This window comes from Neoarius graeffei, chromosome 14 (assembly GCF_027579695.1).
Source record: "Neoarius graeffei isolate fNeoGra1 chromosome 14, fNeoGra1.pri, whole genome shotgun sequence".
Taxonomy (NCBI): domain Eukaryota; kingdom Metazoa; phylum Chordata; class Actinopteri; order Siluriformes; family Ariidae; genus Neoarius; species Neoarius graeffei.
In genome coordinates, this window is record NC_083582.1 from 9,055,220 (window position 1) to 9,082,693 (window position 27,474).

At 43.3% G+C, this 27,474-nt stretch overlaps 1 protein-coding gene across 1 annotated transcript; it reads right to left on the bottom strand.

The window, feature by feature from the left end:
• Positions 1–27,206, bottom strand: polr2a (RNA polymerase II subunit A). Its single transcript, XM_060939227.1, has 28 exons — positions 26,879–27,206; positions 25,828–25,960; positions 25,483–25,619; positions 24,169–24,342; positions 23,787–24,068; positions 23,090–23,251; positions 22,680–22,900; positions 22,403–22,535; positions 20,839–20,963; positions 19,130–19,340; positions 18,842–19,051; positions 18,162–18,330; positions 17,946–18,040; positions 15,766–15,969; positions 15,410–15,632; positions 15,130–15,313; positions 14,808–14,979; positions 13,377–13,482; positions 12,937–13,142; positions 12,393–12,864; positions 8,650–8,750; positions 6,814–6,918; positions 6,525–6,707; positions 6,187–6,390; positions 4,100–4,286; positions 3,587–3,700; positions 3,320–3,469; positions 1–3,199 (listed from the first exon to the last, which is right to left on the bottom strand). Exons 1-28 carry the CDS (start codon positions 26,963–26,965, stop codon positions 2,049–2,051), a joined length of 5,901 nt encoding a protein of 1,966 aa, XP_060795210.1. The 5' UTR covers positions 26,966–27,206; the 3' UTR covers positions 1–2,048.
• Positions 27,207–27,474: the final 268 nt, after the last annotated feature.

Sequence of the window (27,474 nt, forward strand, 5' to 3'; positions counted from 1 at the left end):
TTTGTAGGCAAACATTTTATTGTTTTATCATCAAGTCAAAAACAAACAAATACATACAGAGAATTAGAGAAGTCCTCTTCTATACAGTGGCAATTAAGTTTAAATCTTGCTTTATTAACCTTTTTCAAACCCGACTCAACTGAAGGAAACCCTGTCGAAATTTACTCTCACAGACGCACTCTCAAACATCCATCCACCCACACACACTTCTACTCTGAGCCTGGGCACAAAAGTGACTGAAACTTTAAGAAAACATTGTTGAAGGCAATCTAGAGCAGAGACTGACAAGCTGATGAACCTGCTCTAAGGCTTTAGAAAGCAAATGCTCACACAAAGCCACCAGGACTGACATCAAGAGCAAGACAAAGGCCTCACGTCAGGAACGAACCCTGGTTCCACCTCTATACAAAACGTTCGCCGTACAGATGTCCAGTATTGTACAGTATTTATTACTTTGACCCCTCCATCCATCCCTCAGGAACAAATGTTTGTTGGAGGACAAACGTAAAAAAAAAAAAAACTAAACAGAGAAACACTGATTACTCACTGATGTAAGAAATTTTGGGTTACACTTGGATTAACAGAAGTCTTGGTGTTGAACATGAAAATGACAAGCTGGACAGAGACAGCTTGCTCGTCAAAGTTGCTTTAAAATGGGTTTCAGCACACAGCTTGCTTTCTCACAGCACACTGTCAAAAATCAACTTTGCCGCCCCCTTCTGTTTACGCAAACAAACTGCACATACCAGGCGAGAGCGCTGAAATAAAAACCTCCAAAATACTTGATCCAAAAGTCAACCCAAACAAATCTAAACAGCTCTGAAGCAATTTGAGAAGCGATTACAGTTCCCTTCTGCAAGTTATACTGGGAGTCTTTTTTTTTTTTTAAATAACTAAAAGGAAGTCATGAGAAATGTGTTTCCATAGATGCTGATGGGGACGGATGAGGTTTTTGGGGGGAGATTTGAGATAAAATAAGATTTGGGGAAGGAAAAAAAAAAAGGTTTAGCTTGACAGAACAAGCAAACCAGCGCATGCATGCGCGCATATATATATGTATGTGTGTGTGTGTACTGTACACACACGACTAACTCCCTCGTCCTCATCCTCCTATAACACTAAAATCAATAAAAGGGGAAAAAAAAAAAATTCACATTCTTCTCTAGTTGGAAGGAAGCTATTGCTGGCTAGAACTCGTTAATGGTTATTTGAAAATTGAACATTATGCTGGTGAAAGATTAACTACCAAAATAACAAACGAACCAACATTGACGAGGACAAGCTTTCAACATGGCCATCCATTACTTACTACGACCCTTCCTTCTACGCTAATGACCAGCATATGAGCACGTGTTCAGATTAGACGTCTGAATCTTAATCGATTGATTAATTCTAACAGAAAAACAAACTCAAATCTGACTCTTAATGTTCATTAGTTTCAGTCCGTTCCATTTGCATTTCCATTGGATAAACAAACTGAGCATAGCGTATTTACAAAAGCAAGATGGAGGAAAAAAAAAAAAAAAAAAAAGACATTAGATACGTTTCAGTACAATTCTGTGCACTTCACTTTAGTTGACTTCTTTCTTCCAGTTCCAACTGCTGTAATGAGCCATGAGCCACTTTTGAAAGCTTTTTGGCAAATTAAGCTCAGACTTCCATTGTATTCAACACTGAATTAGAAATGCCTAATTTAAGCAGGGTGGGGTTTCAGATTTATACTCATATAAACACCACAAAACCCCTTCTCAACCCAACCAAACTCAAAGCTGAAAGGCTTTTTTTTAAGGTTCTACAGTTCACAGCTATGACAATGTCATAGTATTGAGAGCGTGTTCACAGAAATGATGTGAAAAATGGCCGACAGGTCCGAAAGGTTTCAGAACTTTTCATACGGAGGACCCCGGAGTCTGTAGTTTTGTCAGCCGAATTAAAGATGGCGACATCCAGACATGATAACGTCCCATGCTGATGCTGTGTTTTCAAGAAGGGACTCGAAGGATTGAGACGGCATCGCGATGGCAAGTCGAATCCAGCCGTCGTCTGCTTCAGTTGTTTTCCTCATCGCTGTCATCAGGGCTGATGGCTGGACTGTAGGTCGGCGACGTCGGACTGTACCCAGGCGAGGTCGGGCTGTAAGTCGAGCCTTTGGGACTAGTAGGAGAGTACGTTGGTGAAGTCGGGGAGTATTTCGGAGACGTCGGAGAGTATGTTGGCGAAGTGGGCGAGTACTTGGGGCTGGTCGGGGTGTAGGTTGGAGACGTCGGAGAGTACGTCGGAGAAGTAGGACTGTATTTGGGTGTCGTGGGAGAGTAAGTCGGAGACGTGGGGCTGTATTTAGGAGACGTGGGCGAGTACTTGGGCGAAGTGGGAGAGTACTTGGGCGAAGTGGGCGTGTATTCCGGAGAGCTGGGGCTGTACGACGGAGAGGTGGGGGTGTATTTTGGAGACGTGGGGGAGTAGGATGGTGAGCTCGGGCTGTAAGAAGGCGAGCTCGGGGTGTACGTAGGAGACTGGGGCGTGTACCGAGGGCTGGATGGGGAGTAAGACGGAGAGGTGGGGGAGTAAGACGGAGACGTGGGGGAATAGTTCGGGCTGGTGGGTGTGTAATTAGGAGACGTGGGCGAGTATGAAGGCGAGGTGGGGCTGTAAGACGGAGAGGTGGGCGAGTAGCTGGGTGAAGTTGGCGTGTAATTGGGCGAGGTTGGGCTGTAACTGGGGGACGTCGGGGAATAAGACGGCGACGTCGGGGAATACGAAGGAGAGGTTGGAGAGTACGATGGGGAAGTCGGAGAGTACGACGGAGAGGTGGGCGAATACGACGGGGACGTTGGGCTGTAGCTGGGAGACGTCGGCGAATAAGAGGGTGAAGTCGGAGAATAGGATGGAGACGTCGGAGAATAAGATGGAGAAGTGGGGGAATAAGATGGAGACGTCGGAGAGTAAGAGGGCGATGTGGGCGAATAACTTGGGGAGGTCGGGGAATAAGACGGAGATGTTGGAGAGTAGGATGGAGAGGTTGGGGAGTAGGATGGAGAGGTTGGGGAGTAGTTGGGGCTGGTGGGAGAGTAGGAAGGAGAGGTGGGAGAGTACGATGGAGAGGTGGGAGAGTAGCCAGGGCTCTGTGGGGTGTAGCCTCCAGGGGATCGCGGCTCGTACGCTGGAGATGTGGGGGAGTAATTTGGAGACATGGCGCCACCTGGAGGAGAGAACGTGCAGGAAAAAAGATAAGATTCTGAAAGCTGAAAGAAAATTATGAAATATTATTAAATACACCTCCCCAGGATACATGAAATGATAAAATGGCTCCCAAGCTAACCTGGAGAGGGAATGTAAGGACTGGCTGGACCAGGAGACCCAGGAGAGCCAGGGGTAGGAGACCATGCGGGTGAGTAACCCGGAGAGAAGCCGCTGGCATCGGAGGCAGCACTGGGTGAAAAACCGGCAGCTCCTGGAGTCATTCCGCTTCCTGTTTGGAGAAGGAAAGCAAGTATGAAGCAGAGAAAATATAAATGTAGGATCTGAGAACAGCGAACAAAAGCAACAGCTTTTCTGCGACACCATGACCTGCAGAGTGTGCACTCACCCACACTGGGAGACCATGCACCGTAAGCCGGAGTGGCCCCTGTGTTCCACGGGGTCATGGCTGGAGACATGCCACTCATAGGGCTAGGGGCGGAGCCAAAGAACATTCCCGTTGCTGCAAAAGGAGGAAACAAAGGCATGAAGTTGAAGTGATGAGTTGAAATAATTTTTATGAATAATTAAAAATACCACCAACAAAAGATCAATGGATAACAATTGTGGAAGAAATCTTTTTAATGGAAAAATTGACACACATACTGAGGCTACAGGGAGCACAACTGGACCGGAAATGGGAAAAATGAACCCTATACAGGACTCTAAACGCCAATACTGGACTGGAATAATAATTGAAAGATATACCATTCTACAAGATTGTAAGACTAGTGTGCTCTCCCCGGGCAGCTTTCTGTTTAGTTTACTTGTATTTGTTTTAATCGTTGCAAAAATGCGTCAATAAAAATTTAAGTGACAAAAAAATAAATAAATTCCGCCATAAAACAAATACGCTACTTACGTCCAGCCACACTGATGCCGGGGATGTTGGTGGGAATCTCCATGCCGTATTTGCATTTCTCAGCATCCAGGAGCAGGTCGAAGCAGCCGGTGCCTGCAGGAGCCAGCTGCCCGAGCATGATGTTTTCAGACACGCCCTTCATGGGATCGCATTCTCCATGGGACGATGCTTCCATCAGGACGTCCACCTACACACAGGTAAAGGACAAACCAATGAAAAAGTCACGTCAAGTTATATCATGCTGTTGTATTTGACATTTGGATTCCTCCTGTATAATTTGTCTACTCAAAAAGAGTCAGACAAAAAAAAAAAAAAAAAATTAATGCAATACCTGCAATTATTTCTTAAAGGAACAGTCCACCATACTTCCATAATGAAATATGTTCTTCTCTGAATTGAGACGAGCTGCTCCGTACCTCTCCGAGCTTTGTGCGACCTCCCAGTCAGTCAGACGCGCTGTTACTCCTGTTAGCAATGTAGCTAGGCTCAGCATGGCCAATGGTATTTTTTGGGGCTGTAGTTAGATGCGACCAAACTCTTCCGCGTTTTTCCTGTTTACATAGGTTTATATGACCAGTGACATGAAACAAGTTCAGTTACACAAATTGAAACGTGGCGATTTTCTATGCTATGGAAAGTCCGCACTATAATGACAGGCGTACTAACACCTTCTGCGCGCTTCGACAGCGCATTGATACCTGCACTCGGAGTTGTACCATTTTTTTTTTTTTGACAGGGCGGATGGACCAGGGCATTCGCCCGCCTGGCCGTGCCCGACGAGGAGCGCTCTCGGCCGGCTCGGGAGGCAGACGGCAGCCCCTCCTGGAAGTGCAGTTTTACCATGGGCCTGTGAAGGTATCAATGCGCTGCCGAAGCACGCAGAAGGTGTTAGTACGCCTGTCGTTATAGTGCGCACTTTCCATAGCATAGAAAATCGCCACGTTTCAATTTGTGTAACTGAACTTGTTTCATATCACTGGTCATATAAACCTATGTAAACAGGAAAAACGCGGAAGAGTTTGGTCGCATCTAACTACAGCCCCAAAAAATACCGTTGGCCATACTGAGCCTAGATACATTGCTAACAGGAGCAGGGCCGGTTCTGGAGGGGTAGCAACGGTAGCATTTGCACCCGGGACTGGTGTGGAGAGGGGCCCCAAAAAATAAGATAAAATAAAGAGTTCTCTCTGTTCCTGAATAAGTGCATTACTGAGTGTCTGTGAGCAAAGGAGAGCCTGAACGCTGCAACCTCCCTATTGGCTGTTTGTAAAAATGTATCAATTGTTGCCCCTCCCACAGGAATCATCGCGGACTCGAGAGACGAGACCTGACGAGTTAGTTCGTTGGTAGCAGAACAAAATGTCTGGACACAAATCGGGTTTCAGAAAAGGAAAGAAAAACGCAGGGTCGAAAATACAAAAAAGGAGGCAGAAAATGCAAAACGAGTTTTAAGGTAGGACAAATGGTTACTTTTTAAGGCAGCCCGCCATGGCTGCAGGCTCATTTATTATAGCCCATTTAGTTAAAATAGTTGATGTAAAATGTTTATAGTTATGTGATGGTTGTCCTGATTTAGACTGGTGTGTGTGGTTTTTTTTTTTTTTGGGGGGGGGGGGGTGGGGGGGTTTGCGCGATGTTGCACCCGGGTCCATATTAGGGCAGAACCGGCCCTGAACAGGAGTGACGGCGCGTCTGACTGACTGGGAGGTCGCACAAAGCTCGGAGAGGTACGGAGCAGCTCGTCTCAATTCAGAGAAGAACATATTTCATTATGGAAGTACGGTGGACTGTTCCTTTAAATCAATCAATTACTGTTATTTTTATTAAACTTGCACTGAACCTTTCATTCAGAATCTGTGCAGGCCAAGTTTTTACCAACAAGCTAGCCTACAAATAATAAATTTGTATTTAGTAAATCTAATTTTTAGGAGAATAGAGAAAAAAAAAAAACAACCTTACATCTATGCATTGTGTCTAAAGACACCAGTATGCACACATATATATATATATATATATATATATATATATATATATAAAAAATTCCAAACCCCATTGAAAAACGTTCATTTCTGGGCTCTTTTTCTTACCGTCTCTTCAAAAGAGCACTTCATGAGCGGGCCGGTGTCCTGTCTGTTGATGCCGTGACGGGTGATGGCCATCAGGTGACCTCTGCAGGTCATGGTGTCGCACAGGAGTGCAAGGTGGCGATAGTTCACATAAGAACCGTCGAAGGAGATGACATGGTATAACTCTCTCTCCAGAGCCTTGCGCACTGCCTCAATACCGAGCACCTACGAGAGAAAGATCGGAACCAGACGAAATATAAACAAACAAACACAGCCGCAGCGATTCTACAATTATAGCTTAATCATCATTAGCTCTGGATCTGTGTTTTGCGATATTCCTAAACGGGACAAAATCTTACAGTGAAGATCTCTACAATGTCGTTGGAGGTGGTCCGGACGGGGTCGACGTCCTTCTCGCTGAGGACTCTCATCAGACTCACGCCGTCCGTCTCGAGAATCCATTCCTGTAGAGCTTTAAACTCTCCCTCTTCTGTGATTATGGTCTTTTTCTTGTTCTCGGTTTGAGGAAGATGCATGTACACCTAAAGGAGACAACACAACCAGACCGACATAAACAGGAGCTTGCGACAGGGATCTGTTCAATTTTTTTTTTTTAAAGTCCCATTTTAATCACGTGACTCGTCATACCTTGCTGATCTGCTCGATGCCCTGTAGGGTCATGTCCGTCAGCATGTTGGACTCGATGCACCGCAGAAACACGTCGTCATCCATCTTATCCACCACCTCTTCATCCTGCCAGATGAAACGTGTAGAAAACATTCGGAGACACCGTGATGGCCAGGTGAGATTATAGCGATTTGAAAATACTATAACTCAGGGGTTTTCAAAGTGTGGGAGAGTCAGCCCCCCCCCTCAGAGAGCAAATAAACAACAGCACACCCCCCCCCCCGACAATTTTTGTTGTTGCTATACTTAATGTTCCATTCGTATTTTTAAAAAATGGTTGTTGTACACATTTTTTTCTTTTACACATTTTAAACATCTGTGCTTTTTGAAAACATTTTTTTTTTTAAACATTTTAAACATCTGTGCTTTTTTTTTAAAAACGTCTTGTTTTACACATTTTAAACATCTCCTAGCATCGTTAGCTAGCACCTCTTGGCAGACAACACGCTGTGGCAGTGGAGCATCTTCAGATCCAGTCCATGAAAATCCAAACTTTAAATAATCGTGGTCATACTTCCTTTTTTTTTTTGCTTGGCCCAGACGCTGTCTCCTCACTCACTGTAGCTTTAGGTACTAAAAATCGATCCATTTTGTCTCTGACAAAGGCTAGCTGAAGTTCGCTAAATGTCCGCAATGGAGCACTTGCATGTGATGTCACAACCGATCCAGATTGTGACAGACGCCATCTTGTCGGTCAAACGCCATATTCTGCCTTCTACTTCTACTTCTGGTTCTGCTTCTACCTTTTCTTCTGGAAAACCCTACTATATACAATTCTACTACAACGGCTGCGGCTACAAGCTCTCCCTACCTGTGCACGTTTATGTTTTTTGTGTGTATTTTTGTGTGTTGTTCGTCTGTACCGGACTTCAATATCCACTACAACCGTATGGACTTACTGGACATTGGTTTCCAGCAGAAAATGACGGTTTGTAGCGATTTCCATCGCATGCACAACATTCCGGACGAGATAGCGAGACCAGCGGGGTCTCCGTGGATTGTTATCGGGTCTGGCAGGCGAAGGCGTCGGTGTCGGGAGCTGAAGCAAAAGCGAGGCTGCAGGCAGAGCCGGCCTGTTGACTAAACTCAGAAAACAGCCACTCAAACCTCCACTGCTAAGCCTTTACCTCTCCAACGCCAGATCCATGGTAAACAAGACGGACGATTTGGAATTACAGCTGGAATTACCTTATTCTATTCTATAATCGGCTGGTCAGTGCAGTACTAGTAATACTTAAGTGACTTACCCGTCCAATGAGGATTGTTATTTTCTTGTTTACAAGATGCCACATCTGAGTCGCTGACAAATCCTGAATTTCTGTAAAGATAACTGTCCAGAGATTTATAAGCACGCAGTGCTTCACCACTGAACAGCGAGGGAAAGTTAATGAGGTAATTATACACATCTGGGTATTCCGCTGGCAGTTCAACATCCTCTGACACGGTCGTGAAAACTACATCCGGTAAGCCATAAGGGTCACTAATCTGTAGATCGTTTATTTTAGACAGATATCTAGTTATCTGTTTATTAGAAAAATGAGCAGTGTAGTCCGTCGGTTGAAATTGATCCATTCTGTACACGAGTGCAGCAGTATTCAGCTGTGTTTTTTACCGACAAGATGGCGGCTGTTAACTTTCCGGTCACGTGACTGCAAGATCTCTATAGTAACTTATTCTGGTTTATTTTTCCTCACATTGCGCCCCCCCGAAGAACTCTGGCGCCCCCTAGGGGAGGTGCGCCCCACACTTTGAAAAGCCCTGCTATAACTTGTATTGTATTAGTAGCCTTAATCTCACCTCCTGGAACTTGTTCTCGTCACTGTTCATGATTCGGATACGTAGCACCAGCTTCTCAGCATTGTCATCATTGAAGATGCAGTTTAGATCGTCACCAAAACCTGGGAGACGGAAAGAAATGACCTACTGAGCACAGAAACCTACACTGGTTAAGAAAATTCTAGCTCCTACAGCATCTAACAGCTGTTAGCTTGAAGGCCTTAAGACTATGGCCCGTTTTATTCTAATCTTGGAAAACATTTCCCCTCAAAACACACATTTCTGTAACTCGTTCTTAATATCCAATTAAACACAACTGTAAATAAAAATGCACAAGATACCTGAACTGGGATTCATCAGAAAATGTAAATAAGCACATTAGCTGTGATTTTCAATCTTTAACCGTTTCAAGTCGACAATACGGCCGACCATTTTGTTTTCTCATGATTCGCAATGAGAACTAAATACTAACATGAGAATATTTCAATTCATTGTATCTGAATTTAATAAAGTATGATAAAATTTTCACAAGGTAAGTTTTATTTGCATGCTTTGCCCTGGAATTAAACAGATCTGGGGTGTTTTTGTACGGGTTTTATATAAAACACAAACATCTATCTATTGGCTTTAGGTTATTAATATTTACGGGAAAAGAAACTACGTTTATTACAAAATATTGCAAGAACAAGGTACTAGTATGTGCACAGCTTTGGTACAAGTCTCGCAAAATAAAGGCAGGTAATAAATTGCTTGAAAGTTAAATTTCATCCATCAAAGAACCTGAGGAGTGCGTACTCCCTTGAGAGCGACAGATTAAATTAGAAATACTAAATAATTAACAGTTATTCCACGAAATCGAGTCGTACATGAGCTGATAGCCGACGAGTCGCGTAGCACCGAGTTGGCTATAAGCCATGTACGACGAGATTGAGTGGAATAACTATCCATTCAATGGATTTCAAGAAAGAGCATTTTTATTTAGCAAATTCAAAAAAGAAAAACTTTATATAAAACGTCCGACAATCATTCCCGCTTAGAATGCAAACAAACCGGCAAAATGACGAGCAATTTATTTTTTTTTTTAAAAACCCCACGTTCTTACCATCAATTATTTTCATTCCATATTTTGTTGCTTTTCGTATTTTTTGGTGTTTTGTTTTCGAGTTTTTATTTCGTCCTCGGTCGGTTCAGCAACATGCTCCACCATTTTGTTTCTCTCTACTCACGGTATAACGAGCTGATATCCTAGTAGTAGTGTGGTGACAACTCCCAGAGCACACGACTGCTCATATCCAGTGAAAGTGGATAAAATACTAAACTATTTTTACTGCAATAATTTCTTTCTATTACTCACTCAGCATGTGAGGAGTCATCCAATTCACAATTCAGTTTTCCCACTACATTTTTGAAACAATTTTAACAACGAAAATGCAAGATTTTCCTATTCTTTATGAACTTAAAACATCCCTTTTGTTAAGTTTAAAAAAAAAAATTTCATTTTTTTATAAGCAACATTGCAGTAAAATATAGACTTGGGTAAAAAAATACTACGTTTATTAAAAATGAAAGTTAACAAATAACCTTTTTCTTAATAAATTTTACCAACATTTGTATCTCACTTTGATTCTCTTCTTTATCTTTCAGCAGTCTGTAAAAAGAGCTCCGATTTCTTGTTAAAGCTATTTATAGTCATTAGAGCTGTGTTACTTCCACCTACAGCGAAGGCCCTCCCATTCCCTCTATAGCACATTATTCCGCCCTCTGCTGTCTAAATGACAAAATTACAGCTAGGAAAATCTAAGATCATGCATATAGACCCCTTCGCAGTAAACGTCATTCATACGTAAGAGGAAATTGCGCGCGCAGCCTGGACCCAAAAAACTCAGCGACGGTAGAGACGAGAAGAAATGCCTAGTTGTTGTGTTGTCGGGTGTCAGAATCGTAGCAGTGATGGGGTTAAAATGTACAGAATTCCAGCAGGATCTCATCCATTCAAAAAAATAAATAAATAAATAATCGCCGACATCTATGGCTACAAGCCATCAAACGTGTAGACTGGGATGAAAGCACCATCAAAAATGCGCAGCGCCCACTTCATCACAGGTAAGATCAGGCTATTTATTAAATCTTTCTTTTTTATTCTTTCTAGTCTTCGTTTATTGATTGAATACTTTGGTAACGTTTGTCTGATTAGCTGAGTCATAGTTACACAATGTAATGAATATTGTTAGCATGTTAACTTAGCTTTGCATGCAGTTTTGTTTGTAGGAGAGGTCTCGCTTGACTCAAGCAGTCCAGATTTTGTGCCATCATTATTTGTGTATAGCCTGGGCCCGCCCATCCTAAGCGTGACGCAACATGAGAGCCTGTTGCGAGCTTAGTCTGGCCAGGCAAGCTATCTCCAGCTCTTCCAAGCTCCCGAAAAATCGGGAGCCAATCAACTTTGAGCATCTCCAACGGCCCTGGGTAGAGGCGTGTTCAAGGCAGTGACGTAGTAGAACTGCGACCGGAAGCCATAGATTGTTTACAGAATCTATGCCGGAAGCGCTTCGTTCACTAGAAACATTACGAACATGGAGCAAGTTCTCATTGAAAACGGAGCAAAGAGCAGCCCTGGAGGTATTTATTGAAAGGAAGGACGTTTTCGCCTTGCTCCCGACCGGCTTCGGTAAGAGTTTAATCTACCAGTTAGCCCCATCGCGTCACATACGTCAGAGGAAAGAGTGATGTGATTGGTTTAAGCTTTGTCACAGCCTTTTCTGGCTTTGACCAGTAGCAAACAGGCATTTCAGGGAGGCGGGTCAACCACGCACTTTGGGAAACGGTTGGGCTTAATATCTTTGCCAGACCAAATGCTCGCAGAGCTTTGAAGTCACGTTAGCCAGACTAATTTGTGTATGCCGAAAATCACAATTTTAAAGCAAGGATGGAAAGGTAAAATTGTGTGCCCTCACTCTAAATGCCAACTTACGTTGACTGCTCTAACCTAGCTCCCGCCGCGTTCAGTTTCATTTCTGCTCTCTGCCTCTCGCTTTTTACGCAGCTCTGATTTCTCTTAGCTGCACTCTTTACACTATCATTCCTTTCATGCCATCACCTCCTGCAAATTGCTGTTCAGTGTTGGTATTTGCTGTTGGAGCTAAAGCCACATTGCCATCACATCACTGGCATAATCTGATTAAAACAAAATGAATATGAATGTCCCATTGTTAATCAAGTTGTAGTCTTGCTGTAACCAGAATGTTGATGGCAGGCTACTTTTGTAAATATATATATATATTTTTTGAGTTTGACATTTTTTGTAAATAGTATGACCGCCTTCAGGTATCAGAGGAAAACTTACTAACATCGTCCATCCACTCTTTAATTAAATACGGATCCGGTAGGCGATGTCCACTTGTTAGAGTTAACTTATTTATGTAGCATTCTCGGTCTTGTAACGACAATTGTTTTGCATAATCTGACAGCTCATAATGCCGGTCTATGGGCAGCGCCATTGTTTGAGTCCAGGCTGCGCGTGCATCCTGGCAACGGTCGGTTTGTTTATAAACATGCAAAGGGGTCTATTGACCAATTTGCATGGTGATTAATCATTGCACAATATTGTACATGCCTAGTTATTACCACTGTTAGCATTTACGTCTTGTTTACGTTTGTCCCTTTCCTTTATCACCATCCTCTTTCTCATCCTCAGCCATTTTCTTTGGTGTTTAAAAAAAAAAAAAAAAAAACTTTGATGCAAATCCCAGAGTGTCTTGGCTCACCTGCATTAATTTTCTCAGCGATCTGCTCCATGGAGAGTTTGCGGTCAGTCATGTGCTTGCGGTCAAGCTCGATGCGCAGCAGCCAGGGAGAGATGCGAGTCACGTCAAAATCAGGCATCTCGTAGTAAACGTTCACCCACTCCTGATCCTCGGCTACGACCGTGTTCTGGGGGTTGGGGTCGTAGTAGATAGCAGTGTTGGCTGTGACCTTGCGCAGCGTCGTGTGCTCCAGGCGACACAGGATGTCTTTGGCGCGCTCGGCGTCGCGGGCTGCCTGGCCCAGCAGGAACACCGTCAGGGACGGAGTCTTGGGACGCTTCGAGATGTTGATTAGCTCTTTGAGTCGAGGCACACCCAGGGTGACGTTCTTAGCAGACACACCAGCGTAGTGGAAAGTGTTCAGGGTCATCTGAGTGGCAGGCTCACCCAGAGACTGAGCAGCCAGAGCACCCACCATCTCACCCGGGTGAACCTGAAACAGATCCGGATTAAATATAGCAATCCGGCTCGGACGCGTTTACATCACAGGATGCGTTTTACTCACAATCGACTGGTTGAACTTGGTCTCGATTTCTCCCAGGAGCCACTCGAAGGCCTCGGAGCTGAGACGAAACTCTTCAGTCATGCGTCTGGAGCACAAGGTGGCACGAAGGTGGATGTTAAGAAGCAACGTGGCGTTCTGCTGGGCCTGCTTGCTTAACGGATCGTCACCGTTCACAATCACCAGCTTCTTACTCAGCTCTTGCACACCTAAATTTATTAAAAAAAAAAATCATAGTCTAGTAATTCAAGCACAAGCTGCTAAGTTAGATGCATTTAAACTATAATTTATGTAACGTATGAGGTCATGTCCCTTGCTAAATCCTATAATTAGTATGCTTTGATTTTGGGGGAAAAAAAAGGTAGAATTATGGAAGTAAATATTGATTTTGGAGCACAGACACCTAAAAGCACGCTCTTGAAACGTGTAATAAGTTTACACACCCTCCACCACTCTTAAAGGGTTGAGATCTGTTGGAGTTCTGGGGTTGATGTGGAAAATCTTCTGTGCATTCCAGATCATTCTGGCCAAATTGCACGGCAGCACCACCTACAGGAAAGGAGAAGAAATTACAACACCGTTAACCACCTGTACAAACTCTAAAGGCCTCTGCATGCTCTTGCGACAAGGCTTTCGCAGATAGCTTTTCGCAGACAGTTGTAATTTATCGTTGAGCGGGGAGTAATAGGCGTGCGCGATGTTATTCACTGCCACAACGCAAGGGGGCGTGAAGTCGCGAAATCGCTAGGAGTAGTTGGTGGGTGTGGTTAGTGGAGTGTTTATCCTCCGGTTACTTATAATGACTAGAACTGGAGTCGTATAGATGTACGTACTTCCTCGATCAACCGCTCTTCGTGCTGCTCCATCTTCACTTGTGTTTTTAAAAATGGCGGTCGTGAAAACAAACCAAACCGGGAAAGTAGGGAAGCAGAAGTGCGTGTATAGCAGATGTAGAGTGGACCAATCAGAGCCCTCTTGTCTGCGAGGCTTCTGCGGTGGTCACAATTTTTGGGAGGTGCGCGCAGAGCGTCTGCGGAGGTGGGGGGGGCTACGCAGACACTGTCTGCGAGGACTGGGTTGTCAGCATAAATTGGCCTTAAGCTGGTAAAGTACACATTAGGGGTGTTCACATGGCACATATTTGCATCGATGCTGCACCGATGTATTTTGTTGCGATATATCTTACACCGGTGTAAATTTTGTGGAGCGTTCACACGTCACAAACCTGCTTACTAGAGAGAAGCGTGTTAGCACCGGTGCAGCCCCACTTGCGGTCACAGGGCAGTTTTTGCGACCGTGCTATACGATAGTAATAATGCGGAAATGAAAATATGCGCATGCGTGAAAATGTACTTCCTTTTCCCGGTTGTCATGGCATCACCAAGCGCCGGGAAAACAACGTGGATGAAGACACCAGTGTTGCCAGATACTGCTGACGTTTTCCAGCCCAAAATATGTTCAAATCCGCCAAAATGCACTTAAAACCGCCCAATCTGGCAACACTGGAAGACACGCAGTTCTGTTGTTGTTGATATTCGCTATTTTGGAAGCACAAAATACCAGGATGCAAATTATGCAATGCCCGTATGTAATCAACTCTCCTCACATGTAGCGAGTCTACCCCTGTAGCGTTCAGACGGCCCATTTTATATCGGTGCTGCCCCGCAAACTAGCATTTACTCCGGAGTAAATTTCTTAAACCACCTCCCGAGCAGGGTTAGATTTGCACCGGTTTAAGCAGCTTTCAGGGGCGACACCGCTATAACTTTGTACCGTGTGAACGCTCTACCGGGGCAGCCCCGGTGCTACACCGGAGTAAAAGTTGCCGTGTGAACACCCCTATTATGCAAGCATTGCCCCTTTAAAACACACACCTTACTGTCTCCAGTGGGGAAAATGGCTCTCAAGATCTCTCGGTCCGCCTTCATTTTCTCAAACTCCCTCTCCAGAGCGCTCTGCACATGTGCATTGGACATGACTTCCTTCAACACGTCTTCCTGCAGCGTGCGCCGGAGAGCTCGCTCATTAGTGTAGTCAAACTTGAACCTGGTAAATTCCACAGGATAGAGGTCCACGGTCAAGGCTAAAATATCAGACAACTCGGCATGGAAAGACCAGATTACTAGAAAGATTTACTTGAAGCAATTCTGACAGTCTGGTCATGACCATAAGGATGCGATTACGATATTGACTCACTTCTTCTCAAAAGCTTTATGGGACGGTTTAAGTGTGGCCATGTTCTGGAGCTCGACAGCCTCTCCAGCCAGGCCATCCTCTCCGTATCTCAGCTGTACCACCTGGTTAATCGAGTTCCTCACTGTGGCATCGTATTTCACCATAACCGACTCCATAGACTTGATCAGACGACGCTGGATGTAGCCTGAGTCGAGCAAAACACAAAGAGCAACTTCATGAGGAATGTTACTACCAACACGGTTCTAGTTAACGGGTCACTTTGAACGCTATCGTTCTTTACCCGTCTCGGCAGTTTTCACAGCCGTATCGATCAGACCCTCTCTTCCTCCCATGGCGTGAAAGAAGAACTCCGTGGGCGTCAGACCGGCGAGGTACGAGTTCTCCACGAACCCCCTGCTCTCAGGACCGTAGTCGTCCTTGATGAAGTGAGGAAGAGTGCGGTGCTTGAAGCCAAAAGGGATTCGTTTTCCTTCAACGTTCTGCTGACCCACCACAGCAATAACCTACATTTAAAAAAAGATTTGTAATTTAATTTAGAGCATGTACAGAGAAAATACCCAATTCTACAGCTATTGTATAAAACGCCAAATGTTTAAATCACGTGATGCTCATTCGGGACACAAAACAAGGTCTCACCTGTGAGATATTAATTTTGGAGCCCTTGGATCCAGCCACCACCATGGATTTAAAGTTGTTGTACTCGGACAGCGACTTCTGAGCAGAAGATCCCGTCTTGTCTCGAGCGTCGTTCAGGATACGGTTGACCTGATTTTCAAAGGTCTGTCTCAGAGTGTTACCTGGAGTGGGCTCCAGTTCATTGTTGTGAGCTTTCTCGATGACCTGGAAAGTAGAGTACAAGGTTTAAGTTGGGCTAAAGCTCTAAAATGGACTCAATTATGCCATGGAAGTGAATGTTGAAATGAAAAGCTCCACCCCCTGGCAATTGCAGTTCACAGGGATGAGAATGGGACATTTAAAAAAAAAAAAAAAAAAACCTCTGAAATTTCTGCCAACTTTCCCACATAATATTTTTATATATATATATATATATATATATATATATATATATATATATATATATATATAAGTGCTGTCAAAGTTAACGCGATAATAACGCGTTAACGCGATCTCAATTTAACGCGATTTAAAAAAATAGTGCCGTTAACGCAAATTCTAATTTGGCCCTGCGAGTCACCCGTAGTTCCTGCTGAGGCTTGTCGCGCGCTGCGTTTAACTGTACCAACAGGTTTACCGTCCAAACGAGATCACATGGGATTACCTTTCACAGGTGAGACTGGAAAAATACTTTTCAATACTGTTCCTTCAGTCTTCAGTTTCCCAGCTCATCTCCACTGGGTAGGTGTAGAGTTATAAGCAGTGAGAATTAGATAATACAGTGCCACACTATGATAAACGTTTTTGAACGTATGATGAATGTTTTTATTTTTGTTATCTGTTTTTTTCTTCTTTTATGGCAAATACTTCTCTTCAAAAGAAACTAATGAAGAGTAAAATAAAACTTTTATTTTCACAGTGATATGCACTTTTTCATCCCTTGGTTTTCTCATCTAATATGGAAGTTATGGATGTCAGTGGCTGTGACAAGACGTGTTATGCTCTGCAATAAAAAAAAACAAAAAAAAAACAAAAAAAAAAAAACACACATTGGTACAAAGCAAGCCCATTCACTTTTTTATGCTGATAAGAGAATTACAGTGGTTTTTCATGTGACAAAAATGTGCGATTAAATTGCGATTAATCGCGAGTTAACTATGACAGTCGTGACACTAATCACGATTAAATATTTTAATCGCTTGACAGCACTAATTTTATATATATATATATATATATATATATATATATATATATATATATATATATATATGAATGTTTTCAAATTCAATGATGGTTTAAAACGTTTATAAACTTTAAGATAACAAATCCCTACAGATATATATATCGTGAGCGATAATGGAGGCAACCGCAACGATATATTAGATTCCTCCTGACTATCTTTGACAATTCAAGTAAAACATACCTTTGTGCTTCTTTGTTTTGAAGTGCTCCTGGATGTTTCTAGCTCCTCTGTTTCCATAATTGATCATATCTGAGCACAGAATACACAGAACCTTTCCCGGCACGTCCACTTTTCGGATATGTTCCGTCAGGCACGTCGTCACAGTTTGTGTCCCTATCTGCACGGTAACGCTACTATCGAGCCATGCCCATCGGAAACAGTTCTTTATCCCGTTCGATTTATCGATTTCCCTGGCACGATCCTCATTTTTGCGGTCCAAAGCTTTCGCCATATTGGCGAAGTAACTTTGAAAACTAACCAAAATAACTAGAACTTAAAAAGTGATCAAAACCGTGTACGTATAGCTTGTTTCTCCGTGAATTGTAGAAGTGAGATGAAACTAGCGCCAAAACGTTGCCGGAAATCGTCATGAGTTGTCGTTAGCATAAATATTGAAGAAAGCAATGACGATTTCCGTTATCGCAGCTGCAACTAATTTTGCGATGAGCGTTGCCAAAAGATGCTGGCGGGCGGGCGGGCGGTCCTGCCTGCTTGTGCCACCACAAGCCTCGCCTCGCGCTGACCCCTACCCCCCGAAATTCTCTCAGCGGATTTACACGTTTCACAAAAATGACATTTTCAGCGGGAAAAACTCGGAATTCCGCAGATCCGCGGAAAATTCTTATCCCTGAGTTCAGCTCACAGGCAGCAGGGGGCGCCAATACCAACAATCATCCACACTATTGAAACTATGGATAGAGACATGATAATTGGGGGAAGGAAAAAAAAAAATCCTCACCTCTATCACATCTTGCTTGGCCTTCTTGATCGTATTTTGAATGTCAAGATATGTCTTTGCATCAGCAATAGAGTCACCAATACCAATAGAGTGACCTACAGGAGTGGGGGAAAAAAAAAACGACGATGAGCTCAGAAGAAAGGAAAATCAGTTGGTTATGAGAGCTAAGCTCATCATGATCAATTATTATATATGCACACTCAAATAAGTCCTCACCCTCAATGAGCAGCCAGTTATTGACGACAGTCTGAATGTTGGAGTAGAAAAGGCGAGTGATGTCATGACCCATCTCCAGGTAAGAGATGTGGACGAGAGAACCGGCGGACGCACCGAGAGATTTCTTACACAGGATGCCCATGATGAGCTCGCCGTTCTCCACAATCACCTGGAACAGCAAGGAACGTTATGGTCAATACAAACAGCTGTACAATATAGAACCTTTAAGGGTTCTCCAATTCTCTTTTGTCCAAGAGTCTTCAAGGTTCTATGTAGAACTCTGGCCCATCAGAGAGGGTACCTAGTCAAATCAGTAATTATCCAATGATCCCTGAAAGAACCTTTGCTTTAATAGCATACCAGTGACCAAGATGTACATTTTAAATGTCTGACAAGTTCTTTGGATTGAGAAAATAACGCAGAGGTTATTATTAACCGCACAGTTACACACTTTTACAAAAAAGGTTCATTGGACAGTTATCTTCCAAAACTGGAGATTCAATCAGATATAACGAGTCATCTCTGAACCTGTCAGCTAAGTTTAAAAATAGGTCTACGTACAATCCTTTCTGATTGGAGAACACTTCAAACAGTACATCAGGGTTCCTTCAGAGGGACACCCGAGGAACCCATTAAAAAAAACCTAGATTTAAGAGCGTGGCCAAATTAACCAGGCCCACCTTCGTGTCTCCAGGAGAGATGTGCTTATACGGGCCGCTGTCTTCATCGTCCGGATGCGTGCTGTGCGTACGGATGACGTTAATGTGACCTGGAATGATCAAGCTGAAGATCTGTTTTCCAGTCCACAGTGGGCGTGGCTTTAAGATAGCAGGCTGTGGCACCTTGCCATCCCAGGAAGACAGGAACATCAGCAGATTCATCACTTCACCCTGTTCGAAGAGTAAAAATGCTTAGGTTTTATCAATCTGTCTTTTATATCCTGTTATTCACCACTGAGTGATACCAACCCTCTCTAAGAAGACATCTCGCTTTGTGAACTTGCGCACGGCGGTGAGCGTGTCCTGCACGATACCCATGACGGGTCTGTTGGACTGGGGTGTGACGATCATCCGCGGCACCATGGCCAGCTCCTGAATCTCAGCGCGGGTCTCAAGTGACTGGGGCAGGTGAAGGTTCATCTCGTCTCCATCGAAGTCAGCGTTGTAAGGAGTCGTTACACTGCGGAGGAAGGAGAGTGGAGTTTTATTCTGATTATCCATCAGTTAATCAAATCTGAATAACCAGAAAAGCAGTACAATCAGAGCAACAGACGTATATTAATTAGGGGTCGACCGATAATTGGCCTGGCCGATACATCGGGCCGATATTCTGCATTTTTAGGGTTATCGGTATCAGCCATAATTTCCACCGATACGCCGATAACATACATTTTTGCAGCCATTTCGTTCCTAACGCGACTGTCACTGCACGTCCTTTCCTGCACTCGCCTCTCTGAGTTCAAGAACACGGTCCCGCCCACCACAACATCTGATTTGTTTGGCACAAGAGATATAGCCAATCGACACGCGTAGCTAAACGCTGTGAACTGTTTCAAGGCGGCCGTACGGGCACTCGGGCAGAAGCGGCACAAGGGATACAGCCAATCAACACGCGTAGCTAAACGCTGTGAACTGTTTCAAGGCGGCCGTACGGGCACTCGGGCAGAAGCAGATCCCACTTCAAGGTAAGGACACACTGCTTTTGCCACAATAAGTCACAAACACACAACATCATTATATGTTTACATTCTTCATCTACTACTCGTTAAAATTGTCCATTTGCATCTGTGTAGCCAGGCAAACTTAGCTTACGGAAGGAAGCACTTGAATTAGCCTACAACCAACTAGTCTCGCTGACACTACATGTAATGCTTCCTTCACTACAATATAATCCTCCTAAACTGGGAATATTAGGCTTGGGCATTAAAAGCATTAGAATGTAGATGGTTACTTGTTAAGTTGTTACATAATAGGGAGTGATAGCCAACTTTATGTTTGATTTTACTTTTTAAAAAATGCTGCAGGCAGCTCCCTACACTTGATTTGTTATTTAAAAACTACTTGAAGTTGGTAAGTCTTACTTAGTTTAGTGTAAAAGAATCCAGAGTGTATTTTCATTTATTTTCCACTGAAAATGGTGAGCAGTGATACAGTAGGGAGTGATTTTTTTTATTGGTGAATATTTATTTTATTTCTCATTTTATTCTAACTAATGTTTGACTTTATTGTACAAATGCTGCTGGCATCTCCCTGCACAAAATTTCATGTTCAATTTTACAATTAAACATACATTTCATGGATATGAAGGTCTGTCAGTGTGTGCCATGTTTAATTTCATGTGAATTATAATGTTTACATTTATCGGTTGCACATATCGGTTATCGGCATCCCAATTCCATAATAATCGGTATCGGCCCAGAAAAAAAATAAATAAATAATAATAATATCGGTCGATCCCTAATATTAATTATTTATTTATTTTAAATATTAAACTCTTACAATATTAGATCTGGCTAATTTCTAACTCAAGACTAACACTGAGGCCTGGAAATAAGCACCGCCCCATCCAGAACAGCTCAGCTTCACTATTTTTTTTTTCTCCTATGTTGTAATTCAGCTCTCAGTCAGCAGAGGGCTCTCTGTACAACCATCATCTCTTTTTAAAGCGTCTGATGTACCTGAGGTTGAGTCGAAACGTAGACCAAGGCAGGATTCGAACCCTGTGACCCATCATAGACATTTTGTGCAAAGTGGGCTGTCTGTTAAAGATGACGATGTCACCGTCGCACATGTGCCGCTCCACCTGAGGAGATATCAAAATTGTGTCACATACACATAGTATGATATGCAGTGAAATGCTTACTGCAATGCTCCTCCCTAAGTAGTGAAGATAGTTTGGAGAAGGGGAGGACAACAAAAATAAAATAGAATGTAAAAGAAAAGGATGATGGACTGCTCTACAGAATATACACATATATAAGAATGTTTTTATATTCGATCCACATTCACTGGATATGAGCAATCGCGTGCTCTGATCGGCTACTCTACTACTCCGATATCAGCTCATATACCGTGAGCTGAGGGGAGGAGAAAAAAAAAAAATTACATAAGTTACTAAACCAACCGAGGACTAAATAAAAACTACTCGAAAACAAAACCCCTAAAAATTAAAAAAAAAAAAAAAAAAAAAAAGGCAGCAACAAAATATGGAATGAAAGTATTTTTTGGTAAGAACATTTTTTTTTCACCCCAAGAATTATTATAGCATTTTTCACAAACTTCTCCCATCATTTTACCGGTTTGTTTACATTCTTCATCTTTAAGCATTAAAGGAACAGTCCACCGTACTTCCATAATGAAATATGTTCTTCTCTGAATTGAGACGAGCTGCTCCGTACCTGTCCGAGCTTTGCACGACCTCCCAGTCAGTCAGACGCGCTGTCACTCCTGTTAGCAATGTAGCTAGGCTCAGCATGGCCAATGGCATTTTTTGGGGCTGTAGTTAGATGCGACCAAACTCTTCCGCGTTTTTCCTGTTTACATAGGTTTATATGACCAGTGATATGAAACAAGTTCAGTTACACAAATTGAAACGTGGCGATTTTCTATGCTATGGAAAGTCCGCACTATAATGACAGGCGTACTAACACCATTGGCCATGCTGAGCCTAGCTACATTGCTAACAGGAGTGACAGCGCGTCTGACTGCGTCTGACTGACTGAGAGGTTGCGCAAAGCTCGGACAGGTACGGAGCAGCTCGTCTCAATTCAGATAAGAGCATATTTCATTATGGAAGTATGGTGGACTGTTCCTTTAAATTTTTTTTTAGACTGGTTCAAAAGCTCAAAGAAGTTTGAAAGTTACAGAACTGAAATGTCCAGAATTAAATAAATGTCTAAAGCTATTCTATACCTCAGCAGGACAGCAAGAGGGCACTTTCTACTACTGCAAAAAAAAAAAAAAACACTAAAGTCAATTCGTGCAGCCATTGATAAGTTTAAGCAGTCTGCCTAAATGAAAATTGTTTTGTCGGATGTTTTGTGTAAAGTTATTTATTGAATTTTCAAAAAAAAAAAAAAAAATGCTCCATTTCTCAAACTCCAGTGAATGTGGACAGAATAAAAATTATTCCACTGAAATCTCAGACACGCCTTATAAGCTCATGTATGACTTGATTTCATGGAATAACTTGCATACGTATTAAAAAATAAATTTTGAAAAGTTAAAGCTGCATTGCTTTACCTTATAGCCGATCTGAAGGTGAAGGTCACTCGGCTTCGGGTGGAAGCGAAGGTCAATTCGGTCTCCGTTATCGCGGATGATGTATTTGGCTCCGGGATACTGGCTGTTTCCTCTCCTCACCAGCTCCTGGAGTCTGAAAAGGGAATCAAAGTGAATCATCTCGATAAACTGGTAATATCTAATACCATCACGGACCTGCCAACGCTTCTTTCACAGATCACCCAGAGTGAGTGAAGCACCAGGTGTTTGGGGTCTTTTAATTACGATGTACATTTACCTGTCGATGTTAAACGGCGTGACGATCTCAGGGAAGGTCATGTTCGCAGCGATGGAGCGAGGCACGCCCACTTGGTCGATCTGTAAGTTGGGGTCGGGCGTGATGACAGTCCTGGCAGAGAAGTCCACACGCTTCCCCATCAGGTTTCCTCGCACTCTGCCTTCTTTCCCCTTCAGCCTCTGTTTGATGGATTTGAGCGGGCGGCCCGATTTTTGCATCGCCTGACATGAAAGTTTCAGATTTTCACCGTTATGATTTTACAGTCAGTCTGACAGTAGAGTTCCGCAAAACACCTTTCCAAGCGGATTCATTAGGAAATGCAATTAACTTGTGATCGCTCTTTTACATTTTTTCTAGAATGCTACACACATTCAGAGCGAATTGAATGTGCATGTGTTATTAAAACTTACTCGAGGCAGACCGGGCAGCTCGTTGTCCACCATGGTGGCCACGTGGAACTGCAGGAGCTTGACGTCTTCTGCGATAACGTGCGCTGCAGCGCCGCTCTGCTCGTTCCGTCGCAGCTGGTTATTGATTTTCACAATGTCAGCCAACTTGTGCGTCAAATCATCCTGAAGGAAACCACAAGAACAATTTAACAGGACACTTTAAATGCACGTAAATGTGTGGTGAAAATGATGCAATTTACACCCTTTTTAAATGGAAAAAAAAAAAAAAAAAACTCGATATTGAATAGAAACAGCTTATTCTTTGAGATACAGTTTGAATGAAATTAAAGTAACCCAAACAGTTGCATAATTCAAATTGTACACTTATTTGCTAATAAGATTAATTCAAAAAACAATCTTTCGTCAAAGCCAAAACTGAAAATTGTTTTCAGTTTAAAATGATTGTCCAGTCATGACTGAAGCATAATTGAGTAAAATTTAAACTTTTTTTTTTCCAGTGGGACAAATTTTGTTGTAAAAATAAAAACTAAATGAAGTAATAAAAGGTCAAATTTAAAGTTCAACCCAGAAAGAAATTGTTTGTACAAGTTAAGGAATTATTTTCTCACACTTGACTCAATGGAAAAAATTCTAGCTAATAATTCTATAGTATAAAGTTGAGCATTACACCTGATCATTCTGAATATTCGACCCTCACCTGGTTCCTGGCTGAACCCTGCATGACCACAGCCGGTCTGACGGAAAGAGGCGGTACCGGCAGCACCGTGACGATCATCCACTCAGGCCGCGCGTACTTGGGGTCCATCCCCAGGATGAGATCTTCCTCGTCTGAGATGCGTTTGAAGATCTCGTGCACGCGCTCAGGACTGAGGAGAATCTTCTTCTCCTGAGAGTCCTCGTTCACGTGCTTCCACTCGGCGTACAGCTCCAGACCCGAGCGCCGGATACGAGGCTGGTACCGCCCACATCCACCATGACCCTGATTGTAACCAAAGAACCGTAAAACCCAATATGAGGCGATACATTTGACAAACAGAAATGAGGTTCCTGAAACCAGCCACGTGTGTGTTCCAGCTCACCTTTTCTTTCGTGAGGTCCTCGTCGTTCTCCTGCTGCTCCACTCCGAACTTGTTGTCCATCTCCTCGCCGCCCTCGCAGATGTTTTTACCTTTACACAGATCGTAGACGTGCATCAGGCGCTTTCGTGGCTGACCTTTCGACTTGGCCAGGATGTCTTTGATTTTGGGGTTGTTCTGTAACACAGACAAACGGGTTTTGCTTAACGTTCATAAGCTTGCAGTGAACAGATCTGTATTCTCCAAATAATGCTGAAGAAATATAACACTATGGAGCACTTGCATGTGACGTCACAGCCAATCTAGATTATGACAGACGCCATCTTGTCGGTCAAACGCCATATTTCCGCCTTCTACTTCTGGTTCTACTTCTCTCTTTTCTTCTGGAAAACCCTACTATATACAATTCTACTACAACGGCTGCAAGCTCTCCCTACCTGTGCACGTTTATGTTTTTTGTGTGTATTTTTGCGTGTTGTTCGTCTGTACCGGACTTCAATATCCACTACAACCGTATGGACTTACTGGACATTGGTTTCCAGCAGAAAATGACGGTTTGTAGCGATTTCCATCGCATGCACAACATTCCGGACGAGATAGCGAGACCAGCGGGGTCTCCGTGGATTGTTATCAGAAGCAAAGCGAAGGAGGCGTCGTCGGGAGAGGAAGCAAAAGCAAGGCTGCAGAGCCAGCCTGTTGACTAAACTCAGAAAACAGCCACTCAAATCTCCACTCCTAAGCCTCTACCTCTCCAACGCCAGATCCATGGTAAACAAGACGGACGATTGGAATTACAGCTGGAATTACCTTATTCTATTCTATAATCGGCTGGTCAGTGCTATACTAGATACTTAAGTGACTTACCCGTCCAATGAGGATTGTTATTTTCTTGTTTACAAGATGCCACATCTGAGTCGCTGACAAATCCTGAATTTCTGTAAAGATAACTGTCCAGAGATTTATAAGCACGCAGTGCTTCACCACTGAACAGCAAGGGAAAGTTAATGAGGTAATTATACACGTCTGGGTATTCCGCTGGCAGTTCAATATCCACTGACACGGTCGTGAAAACTCCGTCCGGTAAGCCATAAGGGTCACTAATCTGTAGATCGTTTATTTTAGACATATATCTAGTTCTCTGTTCATTAGAAAAATGAGCTGTGTAGTCCGTCGGTTGAAATTGATCCATTCTGTACACGAGTGCAGCAGTATTCAACTGTGTTTTTTACCGACAAGATGGCGGCTGTGTACTTTCCGGTCACGTGACTGCAAGATCTCTATAGAACTATAGGGTGATTCATGGGGGGGGGAACACACCGCATCAACCAGCAGCTTGGAGCAAAAGAAGCACACACAGCGGAGGACTTTCATGATCTTTGTGATGAAGCCGACGTGAAAGACAGGCTTGGCCAGCTCGATGTGACCGAAGTGACCTGGGCATTCCGTCATGTTACCTACGTCATAAACAGGTAACGAGTTAACAAAAAACAAGCTCATAAGGAAAACCTAATTCCTCAGGGTAATACTTTTGTTCACTATTAGCCTGAATTAGCATTTTAATCAAGACGGTATCTAAAAGTCAATATTTAACTTTAACCAAATTCCTGAAATCGGTCATGCCTGGTTTCAAAACACCATAAAACTAAACAGATCATGATGTACCTGCACACGTCTGGCATCTCCCGGACCTCTCGATGACCCCCTGACGAGGATCCATGAGGCCGCCCAGTTTGGGGCGTCCTCCTTCGGTGGTCTCGGGGTACTTGATGCCCCCTTCTGTGACGGACATCCGTTTCTGCCAAAGAACCAGGTGAAAATATTAAAAGCATGCTTGTCGAATACCCAAAAGGATCAATATTTGAACGAAGACCTTATTTAATTTCTCTCTATATACTGTAGGCAAACGTACAACCTCAGGCCATTCATCCAAGAGCAGATCTGAGATCACACATGAATGCCACCACTTCAGGTTTGCATACACGTTATGAGTGCTTATGACCATAATGCCAACATGACATCGCAGCTCCCAACACCAGGAATAATCTCACTCAGGATGCATTTTCACACCGTGCATCCTTCATCACGTGACTCTCTAGAAAGGAACCACACCCCCAGGTCCTCATGACAGCTTTACAATACATGCTCGCAAGCCTACACTGACTGCATTAAAAAAAGTGTGAAAACTTGACTGCATTTAGATAAAGTGCAGGTTTATATGCAAAATATATTTCTCGTGTTTATTGCAGTCAAGATTAACTTCAAGTGCATTTAAAAATAAAAAAATAAAAACCACGATTAAAAAAGCATATGCGTTTGATTTCATTGATATTTTTATTGTCATGAAGTGAAAACCTTTGGGACATTAGCGACAAGAATTTAAAGGAAATAAAAGAGAGAAGCAGACAATGTGAGGTCTTTATAAACTCTGCGTTGATGTATTTAAAAATGAGTTTTATTGATAATTGAATTTCTGCTCAACTTTCTGCACGTGCGCTCGCTTAAGTTATGGCTGTGACTGAGTGGCGCGTGAGGCAGCTAGCTAGTGCTAAGCTAATGCTAAGACAAGGCGCGCGAGCAAACACTAAAGCCTAAAAACTGAAGTAAAACATGAATGTAAAGTGGTTATGATGTTAATAACATGGCGAAGCTCACAGCAACAAAGCTGGTGTCCAAAGAATGAAGAGAAAAACCTCTAACGCAAAGGTAGACCTACAAGCTCATCTGGGCTGATGATGCCGAACTGAACTCTCTTGATGAGGCGCAGTGGGCATGCGCTGTCGCTGGAAGGCGGTCCGTGCATCCTGTCTATTCAAAGAGACTCGTCCTCCCCTCGGCACGCCGCTTTTCACAGAGAGAACGGCTCTGAAACGCCACCAAGACGCTCTTCCTGGCACCGAGAGGTGACCGGAACGTGTCCGATGGTGGTTTCCAAATGAACCACGTTTCTTAATACTCAATGTGCCTATTTATTTATGTATATAATCTAGCTACTTCTACTATTCCACTAAGCCCTTCCTCTCCTTGTTCTAAGCACTGGCGCGCTCTCAGCGCTTCTGAAAGAAACCACTTCGCACACGGCTTTATATAGACTGAAGCGCAGCTACAGGTTGACCCAGCCATTTTCACAGGGGCAACCGCGTTCGAAAGTGGGTTGTGCCTCTACGCTCCTGAACGTTCATTGGCTCCACGAACGGTGGCTATAAATAATTAATCAGTTAGGACGCACGGCCAATCAGAACGCGTGTTTTTCCTATTCTACGAATCCGAGCCAGAATAAGGCTGGAAGTCACGAAACAAGACATTCTATTG

What these genes read in the sequence shown, in the direction of transcription:
- polr2a (XM_060939227.1), bottom strand. Translation starts at nt 26,965, where the DNA reads ATGCACGGACCGCCTTCCAGCGACAGCGCATGCCCACTGCGCCTCATC. An exon ending in AGCTGCCCGGTCTGCCTCGA is followed by an intron (nt 22,901 to 23,089) that starts GTAAGTTTTAAT and finishes CTTTCATGTCAG; the next exon opens with GCGATGCAAAAATCGGGCCG. An exon ending in CCAAAATTAATATCTCACAG is followed by an intron (nt 15,633 to 15,765) that starts GTGAGACCTTGT and finishes TTTTAAATGTAG; the next exon opens with GTTATTGCTGTGGTGGGTCA.